At 40.1% G+C, this 20,530-nt stretch overlaps 1 protein-coding gene across 1 annotated transcript in view; it reads right to left on the bottom strand.

Annotated features, from left to right (window-relative positions):
- The window catches only part of kcnh7 (potassium channel, voltage gated eag related subfamily H, member 7), a 179,247-nt gene that overhangs the window by 23,413 nt on the left and 135,304 nt on the right, over positions 1-20,530 (bottom strand). The window contains exons 9-11 of the mRNA XM_056459566.1: positions 18,172-18,371; positions 17,952-17,954; positions 13,102-13,354 (exon numbers count right to left, since the gene is read on the bottom strand). Coding sequence (XP_056315541.1) covers positions 13,102-13,354; positions 17,952-17,954; positions 18,172-18,371 — 456 coding nt within the window. The remainder of the gene's footprint in view (positions 1-13,101; positions 13,355-17,951; positions 17,955-18,171; positions 18,372-20,530) is intronic.

Raw genomic sequence — 20,530 nt, 5'->3', positions numbered from 1 at the left:
CCAACATTTTTTACCAATACAAATTAAATTTAGGCCCATTTGTAATTTACATTTTTTATATTAGTTCAAAAGCTTCCAGCTAAGTTTTCAGCTCGGTACTTAAAGTTGTTACATAGTTCAAACACTGAAAACAGTGTAATATTGGTAGATTATGAAATCTGCAGCATTGAAATATACCTCCCAGTAATCTGCTTCCACTAATCCTTCTTTATATCAACTCATATCAATTCATAGCTGAATGTGTCGTTATATTTCAGACAAGAACAATGCAGGACACAACAGTGCTCAACAATCTGTCAACAATCCTTTTCCATCTCGTTTTTCATTTGATTTTTTTATTGGCTATATTCTTATTATAAACTAAGTATTGCACTATTGATGATGTTAAAGCTAACCTAAGAAAAGTTAAGACACTGCCACACCAACTGATGTTTAAATTTTTTAGCTGTATGAAATAAAATAAAATAAAATAAAATATAATTATATTATATTATATTATATCATATTATAAGATTGTTTCATGCATATGAATTAATCACAAAAATAAAAAAATTAAAATGGTGGAAACATCCTTCCATTTACTCCAAACTCACAATTTAGGTAAGATATAACTTGCATACTTATTTCCTGCAAGTCTCCTGGCAGCTTCTTAAAGACGTGTGCCAGCAGAAAAGTCGAGGCCTGACAGCACATTTCTGCAGTGATACATATCAAAGGTCAGACCTGACAAACAAACGGCAGGCTCCTGGGCAGCAGCCACCTGCCACCGCATCTAAATCCGGCTCAGGGTCGCAGCTAAAGCAATCGGCACTGCATATTGTACATTATCCGAGGTGAGCCTATATCAGTATGATATTAGAGTGCCAGAGTCCAGGCCTGAGCCAGAATTAGTGCACAATGATGAAGTGTCCACCTGCAACACTTTCGTAAGACAACAGCATTCTTGCTGAGGCTGTGATTCTTCAACCCGAGACCTAAGAATACATACGAAACTGGAGGAAGCTTCTCTCAGCAGATTTCATGCAGTGACTTTCTGCTGAGTTGCATGAGTGTGTAAGTGTGTGTCTCTTTTTCTTCCTCTGGCCTTATTCTGCTAAAGTCGGTGTGCGTAGGAAGAGAGATGGGCCATTTAAATTCGCCTTACCCTGCTCCACCTGCCGGTTTGCACCGAAGTGGCTGGAGACTCATGCGCGGTGCACGAGTTTAATAAATGTGTCGTAAATAATGAAACCAACACTGTCACCCGGGGCTCTCTGTCACACTAAGTGACACCTCGCAAATCTAATGAACAAGGGAAACACGCACCACATCGCTGTCACTCTCATTCCTGCGTCGTCTTATTTAATTACAACCCTTTGCTCACTCGTTCTCTCGGCTTTCCTTTATATCTGTCTCTCTCCATCTATAAAAGCTCATCACGAGAGATATATCCTTGAACGAAGGACAGAACTTCTTTCATTAAATCTTTTATTACCTGTGAGCCTCTGAGCTGTTTTTATTACATTTAGATGAGTGTTTAAGTGCCTTATTGTACAACAACCCATTTTACATAGCATTCAGCTACTTGGGCACTGATACTGTATCTTTACATTCTGCCATTGAGCTTTAAAAGATTTGTTTTCACCACTTTGGAAAGAAGCTTTCATAAAAAGGACTTAAAGCTGGGAGTTCATTCCTAAAAGAATCGATTCTGAAAGTTGATTCCCAAGTTTGGAATCCATTCCATTAAGGAGAATCGAGTCCTCATTCAGTTTAAAAGAATTAATTTGACTCTCTCTTGCTAATACTGATAAGACGTTACTTGCTAATAATGATTAGATAGAATATTTAGATTAATCATCAGATTTAAGTGAACAGATTCAAATGGATAATTTGGTCAATGAACTGGATCAAATGACCATATTTATGGTTCACTTATACCATTGCATAACTGCATAACTGATTATGGTATGTCAGGCTGAAATATTCAAATAATACAGTAGACTAATGTAAACATATATTGATAAATATTACAATTAATTGTACAAAAATCAATTTTACATACTATAGCATTCCGATATTCAGCTATTTGGGCACTGATACAGTATATTTATATTTTGCCCTAATGCTTTAAACATTAGCTTTCACCACTTTGGCTAAATGTTTTCATAAAAAGGACTTAAAGCTGGGAGTTCATTACAAAAAGAATCGATCCTGAGAGTTGATTTCAAAGTTCGGAATCCATTCCATTAAGGAGAATCGAGTCCTCATTCAGTTTAAAAGAACTGATTTGACTCTCTCTTGCTAATACTGATAAGAAGTCACTTGCTAATAATGATTAAATAGAATATTTAGATTAATCATCAGATTTAAGTGAACAGATGCGAATGGTTCACTTCAATGAACTGGTTCAAATGACCATATTTATGAGTCACTAATACCATTGCATAAATTCTAACAGCGGATTATAGTATGTCATGATGAAATATTCAAATAATAGACTAATGTAAACGTATATTGGTAAATATCACATTTCATTGTACAACAGCCTACTTTACATAGTATAGTATTCTGATATTCACTATTTGGGAACTGATACTGTATCTTAATATATTACCATTGTCCTTTAAAAGATTTGTTTTCATCACTTTGGCAAGAAGTTTACATAAAAAATTTAGGGCCGGCAGTTCATTCCAAAAAGAATCGATTCTGAGAGTTGATTCCAAAGTTCAAAGTTAATTTGACTCTCTCTTGCTAATACTGGTAAGACATCACTTGCTAATAATGATTAGAGAAAACATTTAGATTGAACATTAGATTTGGTTAGCTTCAATGAACTAGTTCAAATGACCATATTTATGGTTCACTTATACCATTGCGTAACTTCTAATAGCTAATAATGGCATGTTATGCTGAAATATTCAAATAATAAGACTATGCAAACATATTTTGGTAAATATTACATTTCATTAATTTAATTATATGGTGTTTAAGTTTAAGTTAAGTTACTTTTTCTACAGAAGACACACATTTAAATTGTGTTTGTTGTACTGTATGTACTCTTATAAACTGCTTGCTTTTGCATTGCATGGTAAAAATGAATTACAGTCCATAACATAAGGTTTTGAGCTCCACTTTGAATACATAAAAGAAAGTATGATGTGAAGTGTTATCTTAGTTAATAAAAAAAGTTCTTTATTTTTCTTTTTTCCATGCTGAAATAGTGCTAAAAGCCTGCTGATTTTATAACAAAAACCCCCAGCACATATTATTGACAGATAAACAGCACGCTCTTACGGTAGTTCAGTGCTGTAATGCTATGCTTATTTCAATGTAGATTTTGCCATTTCTATTTGACAGTTGTGTACATGCATTTTTAACACAATATATTGCATGCAACAGTAAATAATTGAGATTAATTACTACTGGCAAGGTTTAAATATATAAAAAAAGTAAAAAATAAATCACAATATCAATGAGAAATCAATTCTCAAAATGAAGTCCATCGATTCCAGAACTAAAGTAGGAATCAGAATGGAATCCAAAATACAGCCCTAAAAGAATTGAAACTCTTGTCATAAATCTCTTGCCAGCACAGGCTTGTGACAAAAACCTATTTTAATAAGCACAGGTCAGAAGAAGTATGTTGTTTCATTTTTACATAAATTCAGCGTCCATTATGCTGAATGATCATGGATTGTTCAACCGAATGACAGTTGTAAGTATTAGTCTGCATAGTTAAATAAGTTTGAATAATTTTCCGGAGTAAATGACAACAGAAGCAGATGTTGAAAAATAATAAGCGTTTCATTCTGATGCTCCCTGACATGCTTGCTTAGCGTTTGTGACAACTTGAGGCCAACAATTACTGTTTTCAGCTACATTTATGAATACTTCCTGTTTGGAAACATAAATGACATTTAACAGAGAATCAGCATTACACTGAATGACAAAACTTCAGCTTATGTTGCAGGATATATCAAACTGTACACTTTAATAAAAAGAATCATAACATGATTATTTTTCATAAAATGTAATACTAAAAACAAGTGTTTTGATCATTGCACTAAACGGCATGGGTTTTTTAACTTAAGTTATGAGACCAGGAAATGGGAAATGATCAAACATTTATAAGCAATAAACGCCATGGTCCCCAGGCCACAAATGGTTAAATGAATTTTTATATGATTTAAGAAAGGCCTTTTAAACTGAATATCCATCCATGATGTATTTGTTCATTTCTTAAGCACTGTGATTTTCTTTTATATAGCATAACTTCCTCTTATAGCATCTTCCTGTTTAGATGCCCAGGATTTTAGATGGTACGAGCAGCAATCACTTATCAAATTATTCAGCTTGAAATATTGTAAGGCAAACCTTTAATCTTTATTAGATATGCCTGCGTGCTGAACTATGATCGATTATGAAATGCTATTTTCCCTTTTTGTACGGCCTTGATTTCACGACCAAAAAAAGAGAGAAGTAATTTCATAGAAGCTATTCAATTTTGATGAAAGATTTATAGAGCAATATTCACCAAGGCCATTTCAAGTAATGTGTTGTGGAGAAGCCTAATGGTTTGTCCTGGATAATCAAAGGACTGATGGTGACTATGTGGGAAAGTCAACGAACAAAATCCATTTTAAAGTGTCCCTATTATGCTATTTTTAAGGTTTCTAAATTAGTTAATAATAGGTTTACACTGAGTCAAAATACAAAGATTTTTTTTCCTAATATGCGCTGCAGCTACACTACTTTTCTTACAATGTCTGAAATGGATTATTCAAGAAACTTCCGTTCAAGCATACTCTCATGTGATTGATCAGATGGCTGAGCCTTTTGGTCTACTACTTAAACTTCAAGCCAAATATAATATCTGAAATTCAGCTCTGGGGTCTTTCCCCGCACTTGTAAACACATTGATACAAACAATAACAATGGTATCGATTTTACTGAATCAATTTGAACCTGACTCCTCATCCTTCAAAACAACAAGCACAGTCATCTTTCTTTTAACAGAACAGAAAACATAGGGCTCTAATTTAACAATCTATGCACAAAGTCTAAAGTGCATGACGCAAAAGCATTAAAAGCATGTCCGAATCCTTTTTTTGCTATTTTAAGGATGGAAAAATACACTTTGCATCCTTGTGCATGGTCTAACAGGGTTGTGCTTATTCTCTTAAATGAGTTCTGGGTGTGTTTTGAGTATAACATGCATTAAACCAATCAGAGTCTCATCTCCCATTTCCTTTAAGTGTCAGTTGCACCGGACTATGGCGCATTTGCTATTTACATGGCGGACTTTGTAAGTGGAAAAACTGAACGCTTCACTAGCCAGAAAACAGTTAAACAGACCATCTGTAGCGAGGATAAAGAATGAGCCTCCTCCATTCGGCCTCTTTACTTTCTTTTTACTTTAATTTTACTCTTTACTTTACTCCTTTACTTTTATGGATAAGGAAACTGTCCTGTACACACTGAAGACATCCATTAGTATTTCGTTTGTTAAGTGCAAAGGTTTGTTTCAAAACTGTTTCTGAATTCAGTTCTAATTTCCAGCAAACAAACAAATGAACAATAATAAAAAAACTGAGTTATATCCAAACACACGTCCTACTCTTATGCCCCATATAGTGATGCATACATCTCCAAAGCCTGACAGGTGGACACATCTAAATAGTTTTTTTAAAAACAAATATAAATATTCATATAATAAATAATACTGCTAATAATAATAACATTATAATAAAAATGCAAATTGTCATAAATAAACTGAAAAAAGCCCCCCGGACATGAAGAAGGCCTGGAGGCAATGGTTTTTAAATTTATGTAGAAAATAAAAATGTTTGCGACATTTGAACTCTTAGATGGTCAATGGCACGGTCTACTTAAGTTCCTCAAAGTAGCAGCCTGGCAATAATGCGCCCTAACACACCTCCTTTATAGACCTGAACACCGATGAGTCTACAAAGTGGCGCAAATGGATTTGCTATTTAAACAATGTTGCACAAAATGTGAAAAATAGGGTTGCGCTGGTCTGAAAATAGCAACAAATTGCGTCAAACACGTCTTGCGCCTTATTGCACTGGGTGTATCATAGGGGACATAGTATTTCTGATACATTGACAACAAAAACTAAACTCTTGTTGGCTTCTGTTACAACTTCAAGCTCAAATTTGAAATTGCAAAGTTGTTATAGACCTACATACTGTATGTTTGTGCAGGAAATAAAACTGGATTACATGCAGCTCAGAATCAGTCATGTAATTTCTCATTCACTGTGATCTTTGAAGACCATTTTAAGAGTTCACACTTAGCTATTGCTTGATACTAATTGCAGGTTTGGTATGATGTCCCGGGAGAGAACCCTGAGCTTGGAGATAATTGAGCTCAGGGCTCCTGCTTGGTCATATAGTGATCAGAAATTAGGTAGATCTGGAGAACTCCCCCTGGTACAGAAGGAAATTGGGAAAGGTGGATGGGGGGATTCTTCAAAAATGAAGGGAAGTATGACAAAATGGGCTATTTGTAGGCTTGGATTCATCTGATTGGTTTATCGATGATTGTTGATGTTACGGTCCGTGGGAGTTTGTATTTTTGTGCTTTCTCCCTCTCTGTTCTTGCTTGTTTCCCCTCGCTCTCGCTCTCCTTCTCTGTCATTCACTCTTTGTCTCGCCCTATCACATTTTGTTCCGCTATTTTCTCTCTCCCAGGTACCTGCTGATTGGATCCCGAGCCTGTCATTCCTCATTAGGGCGTTTCCTCGTGGACCAATCAGGCTTTCGTTCTGCGGACTTAAAATTCGACCGGCACGCATTGTTTGAGAGGGGCTGTGTGTGTGTATGTGTGTGTGTGTGTGTGTGTGTGTGTGTGTTTGTTGATTTGTGTTCGCTCGCTTCTGATTATGCTGTATGTTTTGTTCCGTGTCTCTGAATAATTATACACCAATGTAAATTAATTCAATATGGTTAAAGAGTTTATCATTCCTTTTTGGGGAAAAAGGAATAGGTTACTAAGTCGCGCGACATACATTTTGGCCATAGGTATCTATATTATTCAGAAACACTAGGTAAGTGTTATGAAGCGGACAGGAGACAGAGGTAAGGAAACGTTAGGGTGTTTATTAAATGACAACAAGGAGCACATGAAGGATAGCCAGGAGGATCAGGAATGATGTTGGGGTCTTTTCCTCCGTGGCTGGGTAACAGGAATACACGAGGATGGACAGCACACACCAGATACAGCTGACAGAGGATGACACAGACTTGGAAGGACTGGAAGACAGGACGATTCGGGAGGACCAGGAAGACTAGGAGGAATACAAAGAGAACAGGTAAGTAAATCGTTTGTTTTAGCTGAGGATGACTACGCTGAGTGTTCGCTCAGTTGTCCGCTTTCGTCGAGACGAGCCCGGACAATGAGCGACTGGAGTGCTGTGCTTTTATCTGGTGCTCGTGAATGTGATGCAGCTGTGTGCTCATTAGAAGTCAGGTGATGGTGATCTTCGTGAGTGGGGGTCGTGAGAGCCTGACCAATCCATGACAGTACCCCCCTCCCCAGGGCCCGCTCCTGAGGGCCGACACCTCCGACGCCGTGGTGGTCTCCCTCTGCCTCTAGGCGCTGGGAACTCAGGGTGGCTCTCATGAAACTCCACCATGAGACTAGGATCGAGAATATCAGCTCTGGGAACCCATGTCCTTTCTTCGGGGCCGTACCCTTCCCAGTCCACCAGGTACTCCAACTGGCCACCACGACGTCGGGAACGCAAGATCTCCTTCACTGCGTAGACGGCTCCTTCTTCTAGGAGCAGTGGAGGAGGGGGTTCCTCTTCGTGGTCAGGCTCTGTGGAGGGAAGAACAGGATCGTGATAGGGTTTCAGGAGTGATACGTGGAATGTAGGGTGAATACGGTAGTGAGAGGGTAATTGTAGTTTGTAGGTGACGGGGTTAACCTGTTCCACGATGGTGAAGGGACCAACAAATCGGGGACTTAACTTGCGAGAGGGCAGTCGCATGCGTATGTCCCGGGTGGATAGCCACACCTTTTGTCCGGGTGTGTATCTGGGTTCTTCAGACCTTCTCCTATCGGCGGTTACCTTGCTTCGACGGACTGCCCTCTGCAGATGTTGATGAGCCTCGTCCCAGACTCTCTCGCTCTCCCGGAACCAGTGATCCACTGCGGGGACATCAGATGGTTCGCCATCCCAGGGAAAGAGCGGTGGTTGGAAGCCCAGGACGCACTGGAATGGCGTGAGTCCGGTGGAGGGTTGCCGCAGTGAATTTTGGGCATATTCTGCCCAGCCCAAATACTGGCTCCAGGAGTTCTGGTGACCACTGCAGAAGGTCCTCAGGAACCGTCCCACCTCCTGAATCTTCCTCTCTGTCTGCCCGTTGGTTTGGGGATGATATCCAGAAGAGAGGCTGACGGCCACACCTAGGAGCTTGAAGAAGGCTTTCCATAGACGTGAGATGAACTGTGGACCTCTGTCCGACACAATATCTTCTGGAATACCAAATGACCTGAAGACTTGATTAAAGATATTGTCGGCAGTTTCAAAGGCTGTGGGAAGACCTTTCAGAGGGATTAGTTTGACAAACTTTGAGAATCTATCTACTATGACTAGAATACAGGTATTACCTTCTGACGAAGGGAGGTCAGTGATAAAGTCCACTCCTAGGTGTGACCAGGGACGGTTCGGAATCGGCAAGGGATGGAGCTTTCCAGCGGGTAGATGACGTGGGCTCTTGGATTGGGCACAGTCCTTACAGCCCTGAACATATTGCCTCACATCCCTTGCCATGTTTGGCCACCAGAATCGTTGGGATACTAGCGAGAGAGTATTGTTGATCCCTGGATGTCCAGTGCCTAGCGAGGTATGTAAGGAGTGGATCAGATCTACCCGGTGTTCAGGTGGTATGAACTGCCGATGAGGAGGGCATCCCGGCGGAGCAGGGGCTTCCGGAGTGGCAACGACTGGAGGAGCGTTCCAGGTGATCGGACAAATGGAGATGTGTTCGGGAAGAATCTTTGTTGGGAGTTCTTCATGATCGTGATGCTCGTGTAAACGAGAGAGAGCGTCTGCTCTTAGATTCTTGGGTCCTGGACGATAGGAAATGGAGAAATCAAAACGTGAGAAGAAAAGTGACCATCTGGCTTGACGTGGACATAGTCTCTTGGCCTCTTTGATGTATTGGAGGTTTTTGTGATCTGTGATCACCTGGAACGGATGTTTGGCTCCCTCCAACCAGTGACGCCACTCCTCCAAGGCTAGCTTGATTGCTAGAAGCTCCCTGTCTCCTATGCTGTAATTCTGCTCCGCCGGGCTCAACTTCCGAGAGAAATAGGCACAGGGATGCAGTCGGGGCGGTGTATCATGATGTTGAGATAATACTGCCCCGACGCCGGTGGTGGATGCGTCCACTTCCACCACGAAAGGAAGATTTGGGTCAGGATGAGTCAGGAGTGGGGCCCTTGTGAACTCCTTCTTAAGAAGGCGGAAGGCTGCGGCTGCTTCTTTGGTCCACTCCAGTCCTTTGGGTTTACCCTTGAGGAGATTAGTGAGAGGTGATGTAATCCTGCTGTAGTCCTTGATAAACCGTCTATAAAAGTTAGCAAACCCAAGAAACCTCTGGAGCTCCTTAATGGAAGTGGGTTCTGACCAGGATAGAACAGCCTCAATTTTCTTCCCATCCATACGTATACCGGTTTGGTCAATGATGTATCCCAAGAAATGAATCGACTTCTGGTGGAATGAGCATTTCTCCGCTTTGAGGTAGAGGTGATGTTCTCTCAATGTGTGTAGGACCTCCGCAACGTGTTGGCGATGTTCGGCCTCACTCCGGGAGTAAATGAGGATGTCATCTATGTACACTATTACACAGTGGTGAAGAAACTCCCGGAGGACTTCATGAATGAAGTTTTGGAATACGGAGGGGGCGTTGACCAGACCGTAAGGCATGACCTCATATTCATAGTGGCCAGTAGGGGTCACGAATGCTGTCTTCCATTGGTCCCCCTCACGTATTCTTATCAGATTATACGCGCTGCGGAGGTCCAATTTAGTGAAGACTTTAGCTTCTCGGAGCTGTTCCAAAGCGGCTGGTACCAGAGGAAGGGGATATCGGTATTTTACTGTACCGTTATTTAGGACCCTGTAGTCGATGCATGGACGCAGCCCTCCGTCCTTCTTGGCCACAAAGAAGAAGCTTGAGGCGGCTGGTGATTTTGAGTGACGTATGTACCCCTGACTCAGAGCCTCCCTTATGTAATCTTCCATTGCCTGATTCTCTGGAAGCGAGAGCGGGTAGATCCTACCTCTTGGCAACTGGGCATCTGGAACTAGGTCGATCGCGCAGTCCCATGGCCGATGCGGCGGTAGCTGGGAAGCTCTCTTGGGGCAGAAGACATCATGAAAGGAGCTGTACTCCTTAGGAATGTGGATAGACTGCTTCTCAGGAGGGCTCTCGACCGATGTTGCAAACAAAGAAATGGGGTTCCGACCTTGAAGAGGGAGATTTGGAAAACAGGCAGGTGTACATCCAGATCCCCATTTCTTTATCTCTCCTGTGCCCCAAGAGATGATGGGATCGTGCTTCACCAGCCACGGGCGCCCTAGAATGATGTCCATATTTGCACCCTCCAGAACCAGAAATTGAATCCTCTCTTGATGTAACAACCCCACTTGAAGAAGGATGTCTTCGCATTGTCGATGGATACGGGTCGAAGATCGAGTGCACTGGGTTATCGGTTGTATCTGGTATATATGCGAGGACGCCTCAGTACGGAGGTGGAGTTGACGACAGAGGGATTGGGAGATGAAGTTCCCTGCTGACCCGGAGTCGATGAGGGCTGTGACAAGGAGAGAAATAGAGGCAGTAGTTATTTGTACGGTGGTAGTAAGTGGTTTACATTGTTCAATATTCGTACTGAATACACTCACTGAAGTCCGAATGGGACGAAGGGGACACTCCATACGGGTGTGTCCACTGACACCGCAGTATAGACACAGACCCCGGGTCAGCCTCCTCTGTCGTTCCGCTGATGTCAGTCTTCCAGACTCTATTATCATGGGTTCTGGTTCTGGAGAGGCTGTTGACTCAGGCGATTGGAGGAGTGCAGACGAGGGGGTGATGGTGTCCTGTTGATAGGAACGGAGACGATCGGAACATCGGAGAGAATGTTGGATGAATCTCTCCAGACCCATTGTATCATCTAATGTGGCCAGTTGGATTCGGAGAGTGGGTTCCAAGCCGAGCCGGTACGTGGTCAACAACGATCTCTCATTCCATCCACTTGCAGCTGCTAGAGTGCGAAACCGGAGAGCATATTCCTGTGTAGATAGAGTACCTTGCTTTAGATGATACAGCTGCTCTCCAGCGGCTACTTCCCCATCAGAACGTCCAAACACCTCTTTGAAATACTCCGTGAAGGTAGTGATGGAATTCATGACCGGCCCGGCTTGGTTCCAGATCGTCTCAGCCCATTTAAGTGCAGGTCCAGAGAGTAGAGATACGATGTAGGCGATCTTCGACTTATCTGTGGGATATAGAGAAGGTTGCATTTCGAATATGAGGGAACATTGTAACAGAAAACCATTGCACTCCCCCGCTCCGCCTGAGTAGGGCGCTGGTCGGGCCATGGGACTGGAAGGAAGGGCCGAAGAAGAAACTGTGGAGGCGGAAGTGCTCGGTGCTGGTGGTGCGTTGGAAAGTGGAGCTGGTGGCTGTAGAATCCGCTTCAACTGGTCCACCAGCTCTTGAAAGTGATCGGGGGTGCTCATGTTGTCGTCGTTATTGGTCCGGGCTTCTGTTATGAAGCGGACAGGAGACAGAGGTAAGGAAACGTTAGGGTGTTTATTAAATGACAACAAGGAGCACATGAAGGATAGCCAGGAGGATCAGGAATGATGTTGGGGTCTTTTCCTCCGTGGCTGGGTAACAGGAATACACGAGGATGGACAGCACACACCAGATACAGCTGACAGAGGATGACACAGACTTGGAAGGACTGGAAGACAGGACGATTCGGGAGGACCAGGAAGACTAGGAGGAATACAAAGAGAACAGGTAAGTAAATCGTTTGTTTTAGCTGAGGATGACTACGCTGAGTGTTCGCTCAGTTGTCCGCTTTCGTCGAGACGAGCCCGGACAATGAGCGACTGGAGTGCTGTGCTTTTATCTGGTGCTCGTGAATGTGATGCAGCTGTGTGCTCATTAGAAGTCAGGTGATGGTGATCTTCGTGAGTGGGGGTCGTGAGAGCCTGACCAATCCATGACAGTAAGTGGATAAGCGCCGCATTTTGTATTTATGTTTATTATTTCAGGGAGTTTATGTTATTGGCATCGCATACGCTGAAGATTTCGGTTTCTTTTTCACATTTTGATTTTCATTAGTGAGTTTAGAGGGGATCTTGTGTTCTAGTTTAGGTGGCTTTTGGTTTTGTTTAGCTCTTTGCTTTGGCGCCACTCTAGTTTTCTTTTCCCCTGAAACTTTTGGTTGATTATATTTCTGTTTGTTTTTTTTATGCATTGTACAAAGCGCACACATATATGCCTCGCTTTTGTTGGCTTCATTTCTTTTCTCCTAATAAGAGGAATAAACTAATTAATTGCTAAACTCGTGTCCTTGTGTATTTTCCATCCATCTACTACTAGGAAGTTGTTATAACTCTGGCATGCATTTTCTGATCTGCCCCCTAATCCACATCCTAAGGCCACCACGAGGTGGTGAGCCCAGTTGCGAGGTCCCTTTCTTTGCTAATTGCAGCTTTAATCTTTGAATTACCTTTGTGTTTAAAATGTGCTATATAAATCAACTTTCTTAACCTTGTCTTGAGTGCCACCAAGTCATGTTTAATGTAATTTCAGAAGCTTCAAGTTCCGGGTAGGTGAATAAAAGTTCCAATTGCATTGGTTAACTAGTCTTTAATGCGGTACGTTTTTTGTTTGTTTTAATGAAGCTTTTACATAAGCTTTTTTTGTGCATCGGGTGTGTGTGCTCAGATTGGTGGGCTTTGTTTAGTCACAAGGCATTAAATGTCAGCAAAAAGCTTGAGCAAAATTCATCCTGGTTGTGCATGGGCCTTTTTTTTAAAGGTTTGTTTAATTGTTCAATGCTCACCCAAGATAGCCACCACAATGTCATCTCTGAGGATCTCGATGGACCCTCTGGCGAGAAAGTAGAGGGCAGTGAGAACATCCCCACCGTGCACCAGCGTGTCACCCGGTGGAGCATGGGTGGTCTTAAAGCGCATCGCCAATGCCCGAAGGCAACCCTTGGTCGCTCCACGAAAGGCCTTGCAGCTCTGGAGCAACGTTTTATTCAGGTGGAGACAGATATCAGCCTGCAGGCACTCTGGAAAACCCTTCAGTACCTGCAGAGAGAGGAAGAGACAGAAAAGGACAGAACAGAAAGAGTGTTCCCAATAGACAAGAGGAGTTGAAGGGCAGAACGGTTGCAGATTTTTACCAGCCCAGATTATACAATGCTAATATAGCCCCATCTCCCTCAACTGCAAATACATAAAAGATGAAGCAAAACACAAATGCATCCGGGACCCTTTGTTTCTACTGCTTTGGATTGTTTTTGGCTTTGATTTGTTTTGGCTTCACATTAAATGATATACGGCACATTAAGCAGAGGAAAATGCAACTGCCAATTAAGCTTTCTCCCAATTTTTGTGGTTTAACTCAAAGCAAATTGCCTAAAAACCACTATGTTTCTTGTTTAAATTGGATTTGGAACGTCAGCTAGAAAAGTCTAGCATGGGAATATATGAATCTTTCTGACTAACTACATATAATCTGATGCCTTAATGATACCACGTTCATCAAAGTGAAACTGATTTAACTGAAGGAAAAAAAAAAACTGAAATGGTATTTGCACCAAATGTATTGAGTGACCGTAATCAGTGAGCATTAGTGGGTTGACTTAACAATAAGCCTGATTTATACTTCTGCATAACGTGATTACCATACCCGGCGGTCAGTGCCTTTGTGAGCATTTTTACTTCTGCGTTCTCTGTCTGCTGTCCATGTTGCCCTGCAATTACAATTCTGAAATGCTAGTAGGCATTGGGGTAATTATTTGTTGAGTTTCTTGGCTGGTGTTTTGAGTTTACACTGGAAATGCATGCAACGCAATAGCTGTAGTTCAAGTCTCAAGTAGTCACACTCAAGATGAAAGAAATCCATTCAGGGAAGAAAGAGGCGGGAACACAATACAAAAGTATCCATTTGCATACCTGTCAACATTGGGATGTAAAAATATGGGATACACCCCACCCCCCCAAAGAGACAGTGAAAACGGCCATAAAAGCATACTGAACAGTACCGTACCGTACCACTCAGTGATAACGGGCCAAAAACGACCCCAAACTCTTTAATCTGTTCATTCAGAGCAGTTTAATTGTATATAAGCCTAGTAAAGCCATTACAAATATGGGGAGGAAATTACTTTTAAAATATAGAATACACAGTAAACATTAGAAAATATTGAAGATAAAATAAAACTTTTAGCCTTATTAAAATCAATGGCGTATACAGAAATTAAATCAAGTTATAAAATCTTGTTAACTTTTTATTCACTGTTTTGAAACATCGATTAAAGTTACTATAGTTATTTAGTGAAGAATAGTGAATCTCTCATTTTGATCCACTGTTTTGTTTGATAACAGAGGTGTCCCTTAGAATCCACAGATCTATAATGAAAGCATTTGATTACTTTTGTTAAGATAAAATAATTTGTGTTTAAAATATAACACGCCAGGATGGACATGATTACATATTATTAAGTGTATTTGTCTGTTTAAACACACAGCCAAATCCCAAACTGTCCACTTTCGCTCCTCTTCAAATCGCATGTACAGAAGCTGATGTGGGAACAGTGTCTTTATACGAAGCGCGTCCGTTAGTCAGCACCGTTATATAGGAAAGGCAAGGATTAGGGCTGTGCGATATGGGCAAAATAAACCTATGACGATTTTCTTGAACAATATTGTGATTTCGATTTTAATCCCGAATTTGACACACAGATGTTTAACAGTGTGAATCTGAAACATATTTACAAAGGAAAACAATTACATCAGAAGTAGTTGTGTGTACTTTTCTAAGTGTCCCTCCTTTTTTTTGTGCCATGCATAGACCTCTTTGTGACACTACAGTGAAATAATTTTCACAACGTTTTGTTAGTTTGTCATTCTCAAAACAGTTGATAGTCACCTTACAATGACAAACAACAAAGAAGCGCAAGTGCAAAGCACGTTGAAAATGCTGAAGGAAGTGATGCACTCGAGCTTTCCACAGGCTATTAGACGCGTTATGTGACTGACAGGTTTCACAAATTACCTGGTTCTGCGATACATCAGCCTTCCTGTATCCAAAGTAATCCCACATCACACTTTTTTGGGCACCACGTCCTCCTGTGCTGAACTCAGGCCCGGTGCTATGAGGGGGCAAAAGGGGGCATTGCCCCCTCAGAAAGAATTTGTGCCCCTTCAGTTTTCATAAAGGATTAGTTCACTCAAAACTGAAAATTCTCTCTGTCATTAATTTAGATATTTTATAATATGCAAAAGCAAATTAATTTTAAAAATTGTGAAATTAAAGCAATAGTGCAGAGATCTGGTCCCCACGTAAGGTCAGGGTGTGCCCGTATAAACGCGCATGCGGAGGCGCACTCTAAACTCACTCGGGAGAAAACTGGACTAGTGGATGACACGAAGGCAAGCAGCCTAATTCATTTTTTATTTTGGTTAACTAATTCTTTAAATACAACTCTCTTCAGCTCTAAAAGAAAAAAACACTATAGAAATTTGTCGTTAAATGAATTTTAGCAGAAACGCACCTGCCTGTCATTTTTACATTCAGTTTTTTGGTTAGAGATTAATATTAGAGTAGCCTATAAAAATGTTTAGTTGGAGACTGCACAGTCTCACAGTAGTCTACACTATATATTTATTATTATTAATATTAAAATTAAGCTATAAATTGACAAAACGCAGAATCCTTTTGAATGTTTGCTTTTATTATCAAATTACTAAAGTGCACTTACAGTTGTGAAAAGAAACCTCCCATTATGCAGCAGCAGTCTCAAGATAGGACACTTAAAAAATATCTTTAAAGATGACTGGTCTGCGAAGTCAGGCTTACAGTGTTATAAATGAATATATATAGTGCATGAGTAAGTTTGATTTGCCGCGGATCCACCTCTCACATGCGCTGCAGGCAGGCTGAATGATCTGAATCTTTAAAAAATACGCAACATAGGCTGTACTGCTATTTGCTCATGCAAAATTAAACACCAGAAAATATACTGTAGGCCTATTTTAACGGCTTAAATACAGTTAGCATGTCGATTTTATTTTGAATTGTAGCTCATGGACCTAAAATAGAAAATGTAACCTGAAAATAAGTTATTTAAATAGTCTAAATAAATAAATAAAGTTACGGGTAGGCCTAGTAGCCTAATGGTTTATAGTGGCGTTATTTTTTTTTTTTTAAACGTCAACCGGACAATTTCACGAACCCCCCCCCCACTATTTTACCCCATTATTTCTACGTAAAAAATTATAATAAAAGTTATATAGCCTATTAAGTTGCGTGTTATCCAAGGTAATAATGGTAATAACTTAATTTCAAATTTTTTGAAGTACAGTAGGTAGAGACACTCTCTGTTTTGCTACACTAATGCCATAAAATGTAACACATTTAGCTACTATTATTTTATTATACTATACAATTTATTTAAATAGTGGGTTAGCTTGCATGTGTGGGCATAGTTTAATGTCTTTATCTAAAACTTTAAACTTTTATTTTTTTTAAATATTATTTAAAGCACTCGTTTGGCGCTGAAGCCATGATCCGTCTGCGTTACTGTAAACGGTATCGTTGCATTACCTTCATTGATAAAATTAGTAATAGCGCAACTGTGTATACTATTATTCCTATAATACTATTTCTATTATATTACTGCCTTAAGTCAGTAACTTAGGCAGTAATGCAAAGTAATAAATAAGTGAATAGACTAAATGAAAGAAATAAAAGGTACCAAAAGCAATCACCAAGTCTAGTGCCCCCCCAATCCCCCCCCCCCCCCCCCCCCCCCCCACATTGGATTGAAATGCCCCCTCAATTTTGACATCCTGGCGCCGGGCCTGGCTGAACTCATTATCCCCAAACAGGCTATTTAGTTTCCTGTTCTCGTTCTCTGATTAGGCGTGCTGCATTATGATTGGTTCAAATAGTATTCTGTAGGTAAATTGTGCTTTTAGGCGATTTGAAAATCACGCATGTTCAAATCGCGATTTCGATACAATTTAAATTGATCACACAGCCCTAGCGACGATGAATGCATAGCTTTAATGGAAATAAAATGAATGCTGCCATTTTTATATTAATTTCAACATGCTTTCAAGCCAAAATAATCCAAAAGCATAGTTCTCTTGAATAGCTCTTAACATTTGAGATCAGCTCTTTAATGCTACATTTGAACTTTTCATAAAAAGATGAAAAATACAGGGAAAAAAATATGAAAATACTTAAACGGGATGATATCGGGATGGAATGATAAAATACGGGAGAATCCCGGAAAAAACAGCAGGGTTGACAGGTATGTATTTGGAGCTCCTCTGCGGTACTTAAGACTTGTGCCACCAGCCTTGCTCCGCCCCCTTGACTCTCAGCCCCGCCCAAACTAGTCAAGGTTAATAAATCGCCCAATAATAGATCTTGCTCTCAGCATTGTTGGAATGTATGATTAAATTTTTTTACAGGTCAGGGTATGGCCTACCGCATGGACTTGATGCAGAAGTATCAATTGGCCCAACTTTGATTAAATTCCTAGCTTGACTAGCTATTATATTTTTAGACTATGCTTACCTCATAAAAGGCACAGTTTAAAAATATACAGACATCATAGGAAACATTTCAGAAAGAAAGACTTTAGCTTTTTGATGAAACATTAATCTATACCTCCTGCTCACCAGGGTGTTGAAGACAGTCCGTTTGAGTGCGTATAAGAAAGAGACAATGCATATCAGATCACTGCGTAGACACATGAACACATTTCACATTAATACTGTGTGACATTGCTAACACACTGACACGCACAAACAGTACATGCTAACAGATCAGTGCATGTCTTTATGCAATGACAGAACTTCAAAGTCAGGGAAAAGAGCCAGACTCGTACCATGTTCATGTCGATGCCGTTGGTGTATGTCCAAGCGTGCTGGAAGTACTCCTCGAGTCTTTGTCTCAGCGGGTTGGGGATCTGGTGGAAGCGAATGAATTCTTTGACCCGGAGCATCTGCAGATGGTACCGAGCTGTTCCCGAGTACAGTCGCTGAATGATAGCGGACACATTCCCAAAGATACTAGCATACATCAGAGCTAAAATATAAAGACAACAAGTGTTAACATTTTTTTGCTAGAAAGATCTACAAGATACTGTAAAACTTTCAAATAAATGTCTATTTTAACTTTTAATAATGCATCAGCATCATTCCTAATCACATGATCCTTCAGTTTCCATTCTAACGTGCTGATTTGGTGCTAAATAGTTATTAAAATGTTATATTTAGGATTAAAATGTTTAATCATTAATTTGTTTTCTTAATTTAAAAAAATGAGGGATTACATAATGTTTTATATTAATTTTTTATCTGATTAACATTTGTTTAATAATAAAAAAGTATTAATAAATTAGTATAAATGTAATATGATTACATATGTGTGTGTCTATGTGTGTTTAGCATCCAATTTTATGCTAATTCTTGGTTTGTGAGTACACAAAGACAGAGGAGATCTGTGTGTCTGTGGTGCTTTACTGACTCGGTAGTTGCAGAGAATAGTGTCAAACAGCCATGTGTTTGGCTTATCCTGTCACAAAACGCGGCTAAAAGTCCTACATGATGGTGATAGTTTGATTACAGAGTTTACTTGTCTGTACTACACTTCAATAATGCAACTAAAATAGGAACATTTCACATCTTAATTTGATTTGTGTTTACGATGATTTGCTTCTCGACGCGGTAACCTTTGAACTCCAGTGAAAAAAGTGGGTTATGTCAGACCCGCCCAAGCAAACGAGTGATACGCAACATAGAGGCAGTCCGGGTTGCCAGGTGTGTGCAAAGCAGATCAAATCCTTAGACCGTCAGTGTTAAATTTACCCTCACACTCCATCATAACATCACAACTCACAAGACAACTTTTCAACTCAATGAGAAATTGCAATTTAGTCTCACGAGATTTCGCAGCCTGAGATCACGTCACACCCCTAATATATATCTCAGTGCTTCCCACAGGTTTGAAATATACTTGCAGTGGTAGTCAGATTGAAACACACCTTTTACCCACAACACATAAATGGTCAACTACATGTGACAAATAAAAAAATTATGTGATTTTTAACTATATTTTTATTTATTATGACACCTTTCCTTTTCAATGAGTTAAAGTTAAAAAAAAGGCTGAAAGGAAAGAAATCCACTATTTTTCTTATTTTATGCTATTTAGGAGCCATGTGCACCCACTGACAGGTAAAGTGCACTCGGCCTCGCGCTCTCTCTCTCTTTCTCTCTCTCTCTCTCTCTCTCTCTCTCTAAAGTTGCTTTATTGGCTTGACATTTACAGTATTGCCAAAGCATTTTAGATATGTATAAAGTATGTAATATATTAACATAATTAAATTAATGAAATATATAGTAAATGAGAAATAAATATCAGAAAACAATTATACAACATATAAATTATTACTAAATATTATAATACTTACTAGAATAAAAAGTGCAGATTATTTAAATTTAGTCAAATTAGTTGATTAGCCATTTCTAAAAAATATTTTGCAGCCAATATAGATGTCATTTTGTTAGGTTATTAAATGATTAATCATTTAATGTTTCTCTCGTGGCTGTGAGCACGCAGTCAGCTGCAAAAAGGTGATGCAAAAGCACATGCAAATAAAGGTAACTTTAGAAAGCCAAAGTAAAACCCGAATCCTGGACATTTTAGGAGATTTCATTTCAGAAACTAGTCAGACGCATTTTGACAGAAAAAGGTGTGTCTGTGAGTGACAGATCGCGCACACACACAGAACCAGCAGTAGGAAACGTGCAGAGCGAGTGAAGTGTGTATTGCGAGTGTGTATATGTGTATTGGAGTGTGTATGTGTAAGTGGTATTTGCTACATTATGGGGATCAACTGTCCACACAAGTAGAACTTTTTAGTTTCCCATGAGTGAAACAGCTTCTAAATCATACAGTATGAAGTATTTTGACGATGTAAACATGCAGAATATTTTGTGTGAGGTTTATGTTTAAGGGTAGAATTGGGTTGAGAAGACAAAATATACACTTTTACAGTATAAAAACCGTGTGTATAGAAAGCCCCCACAAACAAACCTAAACTCGTGTGTGAAGATAGTGTAGTGCAGTGTTTCTCAACCATGCTCGTGGAGGACCACCCACACTGCATGTTTTGGATGTCTCAGTCTGTCACCCCCATTTCAGGTCTTTCAGTTTCAGTTAAGGAGCTAATGATTTTAATT

This window comes from Danio aesculapii, chromosome 6 (assembly GCF_903798145.1).
Source record: "Danio aesculapii chromosome 6, fDanAes4.1, whole genome shotgun sequence".
In the NCBI taxonomy this organism is placed as follows: Eukaryota; Metazoa; Chordata; class Actinopteri; order Cypriniformes; family Danionidae; genus Danio; species Danio aesculapii.
The sequence above is the reverse complement of the archived record's forward strand: the minus strand, read 5'-3'. Positions and strand labels throughout refer to the sequence as shown.